General features: G+C 33.3%; 1 protein-coding gene and 1 pseudogene across 2 annotated transcripts; one reads left to right on the top strand and one right to left on the bottom strand.

Annotated features, from left to right (window-relative positions):
* Positions 1 to 661: 661 nt before the first annotated feature.
* On the top strand, positions 662 to 2,567 carry LOC143591918 (FCS-Like Zinc finger 8-like; annotated as a pseudogene). The gene is made up of 2 exons (XR_013145809.1): positions 662 to 1,636; positions 2,166 to 2,567. The product of XR_013145809.1 is annotated as an FCS-Like Zinc finger 8-like (transcript).
* Positions 2,568 to 7,429: 4,862 nt separating this feature from the next.
* Positions 7,430 to 9,064, bottom strand: LOC143591919 (small ribosomal subunit protein uS13z/uS13y/uS13x-like). Its single transcript, XM_077071974.1, has 3 exons — positions 9,054 to 9,064; positions 7,804 to 7,992; positions 7,430 to 7,706 (listed from the first exon to the last, which is right to left on the bottom strand). Exons 1-3 carry the CDS (start codon positions 9,062 to 9,064, stop codon positions 7,601 to 7,603), a joined length of 306 nt encoding a protein of 101 aa, XP_076928089.1. The 3' UTR covers positions 7,430 to 7,600.
* Between the last annotated feature and the right edge of the window lie 6 nt (positions 9,065 to 9,070).

Consider the following 9,070-nt stretch of genomic DNA (forward strand, 5'->3'; position numbering starts at 1 on the left):
ATAAATCGTCGTAACTGTAATCTGATTCTAGTTTTGGGTACCAATTTCCAGCCATGTTTTTAAAAAAAGGTTTGGAATATGGGGTGATTTCGGGTTTTGGGTGTGGTATGTGATATTGGTTTTGGGTGTGGTATGTGAGAATGGTTTTGGGTGTGGATATATGTGATATATATTGTGATATATATAGAGGAAAAAATTTTTTTTTTTTTATTCACATTTAAGCCTCCAACGGCTCTTTCACCATTCCCCAAGCACCCTCACGCGCAACAGCTCCCGCGAGCCCCCTGGCGCCTGCATCGTTTTCCGCTCTCGCGCCCCTCTCGTGCCCCTATCGCGCCTCGGTGGTGTGGTGCTCGCGCCCCGGGGCACGATCGTCTGGCCTCTTGCGCCCTTCCTAGCGCTCCACACCCCTCAGCCTTATAAAATGTTTTTGTAAGTACACAGTCCCCTCTATGAAGTTGTTTGTCGTCTTGCCCTGAAAAGGATTTAAAGTAAATTTAAAAAACCAGTACACGTTTTAATAACATTTATTGATCATAAGTATTAAAATTTAATAAATAAAAAAATTATCTCTCTCTCTCTCTCTCTCTCTCTCTCTCTCTCTCTCTCTCTCTCTCTCTCATCCTTATCTTGTTTTTAAAAGCACCCAAACATCACACCCAAATGATAAAAAAAAAACAAAAACAAAAACCTCTTTTTTTCTCTCTTCATTTCTTCCTTAGTTTCAACTTTCATGCTAACACAAATCAAATGGGCAGATTGAACCTTAGAAAATCCAATATTAATTTCGTTACCAACACTTGGGTTTTAATCCGAATAACTTCTTGTTTCTCTTGAACTTTTTTTCCCTTCACCAAAACTCATTTTAAACTTCTTTTTTTTCATTACTGTCTCAACCCAAAGATAATATCGTCAACATATACCTGAACCGAACCGTATGATGCTAAGGAACAGATCAAGAGCTGTAACCAAACAATCACCTATCATGCCAGATCACCAACACCCACCTTCAACCCGGCCCACACCCGACCCGACCCGATCCATTTCATCATTTCTTGGCTCTCCAAGATTCTTTAACCTTAACCTCTCACCCACTTCAATTCTCGACACCCACAAACAAATTACCAATTTTGGCGCCAACCCATTTCAATTGACCCGAAACCCGGCAAAACCCATGAAGCCCGTTGACCAAAGTCAACGCAACCCGGATAAAATTGACTCTTCAGGGATTGCATTGATTCTTGTTCAAGAAAACCCTAATGGGTTTATTAGTCCGACCCGGAAGATACTATTCGGGTCGGAGTTAAAAATCCAAATCCCAACCGACCCGTTTGAAAACGGGGATTTTGGGATCAAGACCCGGAATTCTCATTCGCGTCACCCGACTCCGACCGGGTTCGGGTCGCCCGGGTTGTTTACTGGGCCGTTGTCTTTGAAGGAGATGGAGAGTTCTGAAGAGTATACGCGTGTGATCTGTCATGGGCCTAACCCGAAAACGACCCATATTTATGATAATTGTGTTGTGAATAGCTGCTGTGGTGTTCGGGTCGGGTCACCGGGTTTGGATAGTTTTTGTGAGATTTCTTCAGACTTGTAAGAAGAGTCTTGGTGATGGAGATGATATTTTTATGTACAGGTTAGTAATTTAATAATCCCATGTTTTTTAATTTTTGTTTTTGATTAAGGCGGTGTTTCGAATTCCTTATTTTTACCTTCTTACGGTTTTTACTTTTGATTAAGGAGATGTTTGGGATTTCTTATTTTACATTCTTGTATTTTTTATTAAGTTATTAAGTTAAAAAAGTGTAACTTATGAAACTTTTCCTCTCACACGGTATATGCAATCCCAAACACCTTATTACCTCAAAAAGTTTATAAGTTATAAGTTGGTAAAAATAAGCAATCCCAAACACCCCCTAAGGTGTTGTTTGGGATACCTTATTTTTGCCTTCTTATGACTTATTGTTAGTTACAAGTTATAAGTAGTTTCAAACATCTTTTTTTAACTTTATAAGTTACAAGGAGATAAAAAAAAGGGAATCCCAAAACACCCTCTAGTAAAAATTTGATGATCTTTATGGATTCTTGATATTTAAGCTTATCTTTTAAGATTGTATATTTGTGTTGAGTATGTGAATAATAACATATTGCTTGCATGTTTGTAGGGGTGAGAAAGCATTTTGTAGTGAAGAATGCAGGTGCCAAGAGATGTTTTTGGATGGATTGATGAATATGAAATGAATTAATGAAATGACTATTTTGTCCCTCAAAATTGGTTTGACCAAGACTAGAGTGGGATTTTCAACTCTTTAAATTAAATAAAAATTTTTGGGATTTTGTTTTGTTGTATGATGATGTAGTGTTAGAAGTAGGTGATGATTTTGGTTTTCCCTTTGTTACATTTTTTTTTGTTATTTATTTTTTTTCTTATTCTTTTTTTTTTTACCAATTCCAATATCATCTATTGTATTGAGAGATGAGGGAGGGAGGGAGAGAGAGAGAGACATATATTATAAAAAGTATGAAAAAATAAATTACATAAATAAAAGGTGTCCCTATGATGTTAATATGGCTTTCTTTGAAATGATTGCTATGCTTTTGTCTTTACTTTGCCTTTTACATGACAATTGGTCCCATTATTCATAATTTTTTTTCCCTTTTAAACACACACTTATTTTTTATGGCTTGTTATCTTGAAATATAAGTGACTTTTGTATCTAAAAAGTTGGAAATAAACCCATAAAAAACAAGTTAATAATACATTGAAATGATTAGAAAATATAACACAAGTAGAATTAAAAAAGGATAGGCTAAAGTTGATTTATATAAAACTGAACACACTTTTTTGAGGTGTAAGGTGTCTTTCATGTAATAAAAGTCATACTAGTATAGTAGTATTGGTGTTATCAGTTGTCTTAAGAATGTGACAACTAACAAGTGTATTTATGAAGTGGCTAACATTGAAATAATTCATCAAATTATAGTTTTTAAAGGGTCTGATAGCAATTACATATACACATAACATTATTTGAAAAAAAATAAAGTCAAGTGAGGGAACATTCTTCCTCTTGAATTTAACTCTACCGCGGTTAAATTAGGGTTTTCTCTTGATTTGATTTGGGGTTATTCTTATTAAATCGATAATTCAGATTACGATTCGAAAAAGTTTTGTTTGAGTTGTGACTGATTCTAATAAACCGATTAAGAGAATACAAATACAAGTATTAAAAAAAGTACTTATAATATGAAATACACATTTATTTATATCAGGGTAAAACAATATATTATTTACTGGTGTTTATTAAGAATTCCTAATATTTACTACATTATGTTCAAATACTATTATTAAAAAATATCTTTTTTTGTTTGAATATATAAAATAGAAAAATTGAAATGTCTATTTCCACTGTCACGTGATAATCACATGCTTACGCCCCCTATTTTTTTGTTTTCTTTTATTATTAAATTATTAGTGTGAGTGAAGTGCCACTATCAAAATTTAAAATTATAATTGTTGTGTACATCATATAACAAATACTAGTTGTTATAAAATAAAAAATATCATATTATTATTATTGTTATTATTATTTATAAAAATGAAGTAATTGTTATCATCACAGTAACTATTTTTTCTGAACGTATTAAAAATATATATAGTAATTAACTTATATTTCTTATACTTTAAAATGCATCGAATTCTAATATTTACCGGTACGTATAACAAAGTAGTTTTTGTAATTTAAACTTTTTGGTTTGCATTTACTATCATACACAAAGCTTAGCTAGTTACCTAAGTTTACCTCACCTAAGGTTATCTTACCCAAGTACCTCACCAAGGGTAGTGTTACCCACAGCTTATACGGGGTAAAAGTAAAACCACGTAAGTTTTTCAAAGTTAACCACACTAATTAGGGTAACATTGTCTATCCTCACCTAAGAGGCTAGGATAACATCCCTTGTCCTCACAAAAGGTGTCGTGCGCCCGCACCTAAGGTAATCCTCACCAAAGGCACCTCGACGTACATACTAACATCATTTGTCTTCACCAAATGTTTTAGATAAAACGTAACTAGCAAATCAACCACAAGGATCCTAGGAAAATGACTAGACACGTTTGAGTTGCAAGTAATAAATGGCATTGGCACCCTAGGTCATAGGTACGCTAGAACTTACGAGGTCTTGTACCCACATTATGATCAATCGGGAGTTTACACAGAGCTGGCAAGTTTCTCTATAGCTCAAAGACAAATGAAAATATGCATACGTTCATATATTACACAGATATTGGAACCTCGTATCTGATACAAACACACTAACAATACAAACACCCAATTAAACACAACCTAAAGACCAACTTCTCATACTCTTGAATGACATACCTTCACTTATTCTTACAACACTTGATGTCGCATCATGAGGTCTAACCTATATTTAGTATGCATGTTAAGCTAATTATCGAGACTATTTGTCTCGATAAAGCACATTAGCGTAACAAACAACTAAATTGTTATAATCATACAAAAAAATAAATACCGTGTCATATTTCCCAGGTTATTATATATTATTAGTAGATTCAAATTATAACAAACTAAACTATCCCGTATCAAATTCACTATAAAATATAATTTCACCTATAATTATGAAAGTGACGTTTGATTAAAATAAAATGATCCAATTGGCGATAGTTTTTTTCATCTATTGGCTAACTTTGTTCAATTAAACGGGTTAAATAAACCAATAGCCATTCGAGTATTATATTGACATGATCGAGGGATAACTATGTGACACTTAACAATTGATATAGAAACCTAAAATGACATAAACCATTATATTATGTATTTTGATAATGACTTGTGATATTATTGGATTACAATGTTGATCAAGTCGTGGAATCATATCAATCGTACGATTTTATGTCCAATAATTGACACTCCAATCATACATTTGCTGATTATATCAAGAGTTCGGTTAATTAATTACATTAAAGAATGTTAAAATAATAATAATAATAATAAAAACCATCTAAATAAGTAAAACTCTGAAACCAACATAAGTCCGATTAAGACAATATAATCTAGTTAGAGTCGGATATTGGAACTCTCCACAATTTAGGGGAATGCGATAGCATAAATAAAAAAAAGTTGTAGTTAAAAAAAATCTGAGAGGTTTTTCATGTGCAAGAGATATACATATAATTAGAAATAAGAGAGATGCATTTTCTTTTTTCCTCAAATTTTATAGTAAAAAAATTGTGATTTTTAAAAATAGTTTGATGAGATATTATTATTATTATTTTGATTCTAATGTGATGAAATGATGGCTTCTGATTTATTAGTGAAGATAAAATCTTGAAATGGGTTATTACAAATGTTGATGAATCATCACATTCTCACATATGGCCAAGGTGTGTATAGCTAAAGCAAGAGGGAGAAAATACATACTGAAATATAACTAGGTAACAAAATTCATCATGTTACGACGGCATAACACACAAATTCGATCAGTATCAGTTAGTTTCGTAATGATAATTACAATAAACCTAAAAAAGTGTCCATCATAATATTAACATTCGTATAACTTGTGATAATAAAAAAGAAACATTGTTGAAATAACGCGTGGTCTATTGGTAAAGCTCGTGCGGTGCAGTGGCGAGTTGACGCGAATATGATCGGTTTTGGGTTACAGCACGAAACTATGCCAAAAAAGATATATTTTTCAAAATGTTCGGCGAACCGACATGGTATCTCTCGTTAGTCGGTATCCTATTGACTAGACACCAGTTAATCACTATTTGATCAAAATCGGTAAAAACCGAAAATTTTCTATATAAAATTTGGTATATATATGTATATTTGAAAATTAAATATAATTTTTTCAATTCTATTAATCCCGATTAATCACTAGTCCATACCTCACCATCCGACTAACGCTAACCAGTTCTACCACATAAGGTGTCACATGTTCTAGCACTTCCTAGTAAATATTTAAAAAAATGTTAGGATAAACCTTGTGTTATTTTTTATTTTGACATGTCACAGACTTATCTTGTTTCACATATTGTGAAATGTGATCATTGGATGTAGGGTACTCTCTTTTTACCACTTTGTTTGATGCCCACAGCCTGCCTAACTTTCTCTGTCTTTTAGCACATGAGGTTCTGTTATGTTTATTACCTAGAGAAAAAAAAAGCTTCTCCTTTTGAATGTTATGAAAAAGAATCTTGATTGCACCAGTTTGTTTTATATCATCATTGATATCAACTTGTATGAAGGGCCGCAGAAAGGGTAGTCAGGCGTCGACGCTACTGAGGACCCGTTGTCAAGAGGGACCCGAAATTATTGTATTCTATCCTTTATTATATATTACATTTAGAGATGACTGATGAACAAATTTTAAACATGCACAAACTGGTTAATTGGTTAACCAGCTAATTGGGTCGGGTACATACTGGTTTTCAAGCACAAAAAATCTTAACTGGTATGACCGGTTTCAGGCGTAACTGAACCGGTTAAGCGGTAAATAACTGGAAAAAAAAACGGTTTGGAAAAAATATTCAAAAAAATCTGAAATCGGTTTCGATTAACCGGGGTCTAGGTCAAAATGTATAACCAATTGCTAACCGCTGGTTTTTTCCGAGTATATACCGATGAGAAAGGGAACGGTTACTAACCCGTTAGAAACCGGTCACTAATCAATTTGAATGTGCATCTCTATATATAAGCTATTTTTTATAACTAAAAGGCCTAGATACAACAATAGACCATTTATCAAGCCCACATATATTTTCTTTTTCAAAAAGGCGGTATTTTATTAATAAAATATCGGCGACCTGCCATCAGGTGCGGTTAGATCACAATTATCGTTGATTGTTATGAAAAAAAGTTAACTACAAGGACATTTTTTCGTTACTCGCTTGAGACATCTGAAATCTCAAGACAATCCGCCATATATCCAAGTCACGTTATACATTGTGCACATTGAAAACAAAAGATATCAAATGTTTGCGTAGAAACATTTATCATTAGACCTTGTGCCACGATTGAAGTTCTAGAATAGTAACCGTTTAGTTAAGCAAGTCTTAGAATCTAAGGGGGTGTTTGTGGTTGCCATAAGTCATAATTTACAAAATTGTAACTTATAACTCATTGCCATCACTACATTGAAATTATCCAAACACAGTGTATCAAGCTCTTTGGTTAATAGTTTAGCATGTTTAATTCGACATATAATTTTCGGCTCAATATGAGGTTAGAAGAGTATTGATCGATACATGAAGTAAAGCTGAATGTGTAATGTGAGCTGCTTGCGAATTGCAATGAAACAATCATACATCATGTTTCACACACAAGTAACATATTTGTCGAAAATTAATCCAAACATAAAAATAACATAATATTGAAAGATGCACAAAACTAAATAAAAAATAAAATAAAACAAATACCAAATTTCATCAATTATCCATTTCATAAAAAAATCCGTCCCAAACAAGCGCCAGAGGTACAACTATAACGATAACAAAACAACGTAACCCAAAACGTTCAAAATTTCATGAGAATGTCTAAACCCAAAACGTAACAACGTTCCAAAAACAATAAATAACTTATCTCTTCTTTGACACACCGACAGTCTTTCCCCTACGACCAGTGGTTTTGGTGTGCTGTCCACGCACTCGAAGACCCCAGTAATGACGAAGACCACGATGGTTCCTGAATGTAAACACAAACAAAAACATTGACATATGATGCATAAAAAGTTAAAAACAAACACGAAATTTGATTTGTTCAAATGGAAAAAAAGACGAACCTGATTTTCTTCAAACGTTCGAGATCATCTCTCAACTTCATGTCAAGAGCATTTGAAGTGACTTGTGAGTATTTGCCATCCTTGTAATCTTTCTTCCTGTTCAAAAACCAATCCGGGATTTTGAACTGGCGTGGGTTGGCCACGATGGTCATCAGGTTATCAATCTCAGCGCTTGAAAGTTCTCCTGCCCTATAAATATGAAAAAAAATATATGTATCATTTTTTATAACAAAAGAATAACTTAATAAAGAATTGCTCAAAAACATGGTCACTTCTTAATACAGTACATCATATTAAGCAAACATAAAATTAGTAAACTGATTAACAGTCTAAAGATGTGCCGATATACGAATAATAACAGAATAACTTCAACACATTAAAAGTTCATAAATCGTTAACAAATAACTTCACTTTCTAAAATATCGGTGATCCAATTAATGAGAATACTGCGACTATTCTAACATCAACAGTTGAATAAAAAAATGTTAAATTCCCCAACCATCCTCCTAACTGGAACACTAAGTTGTATATTAATTAATGCACCATGCAATCTGATCATCACGAAGGCCCAAAAATAAACTTTAGGCAGGCCCAAATTATCAATTTTATAGGCTAATTATCATCGTATCATTTACTTTGTATACCTGAGTCATCAAATACATATTTTACTCAAGAGCTGAATTTATACTCGTCTTCGACTCAAAAATATTTAGCGATTCCTGGAAAAGCCCATGAGGAGAGCAAACAAGCAAAGACCGCTCCCAAGCAACTCAATATTCGACCGAAAAAAAACTCTCAAAACAAGCCAACCCTTGACAAACCAAAGCCAAGCCCAAGCATCAAATAAAGCTCGTTTAATTCTCAAGCACGAACCAATCCTTGACAAACCAAAAATTGTTTAAGCTCGTAAAGCCTTGTGTAACTTTTAACTCTTTTGAACTACTATATGTATTATTATTTTCACATAGTGCATCCGAGCTAAAACAAAGCCTAAAAGTAATTCTAAAAATTATGTTATTGAAACTAGCCGAGCCCGAGCTTAAAAAATGACTAACAAGGCAAGCACGATCTCTAAACAACGGTCGAAATATGCCGAGCTAAATAAAAAAGCTCGGCTTGTTCACACTCCTACAAACAGCTAACAAATTCACTAACGTATAACCTAATCTACAACTAACATGGGTTTCAGTATAATACAGATCAAGCGTATCAAATAATAATAATAATAATAATAATAAGCTACTGCATACCTCTTGTTCATATCCAC

Source organism: Bidens hawaiensis, unplaced genomic scaffold (assembly GCF_021521415.1).
Source record: "Bidens hawaiensis isolate Kalapana, Puna unplaced genomic scaffold, B.hawaiensis_p1.1 tig00040168_1, whole genome shotgun sequence".
Lineage (NCBI taxonomy): Eukaryota > Viridiplantae > Streptophyta > Magnoliopsida > Asterales > Asteraceae > Bidens > Bidens hawaiensis.

Excerpts from the sequence above, each read along its gene's own strand:
- LOC143591919 (XM_077071974.1), bottom strand. Across the intron at positions 7,707-7,803 it reads GAACGTTTGAAGAAAATCAG|GAACCATCGTGGTCTTCGTC; the intron begins GTTCGTCTTTTT and ends GTTTACATTCAG.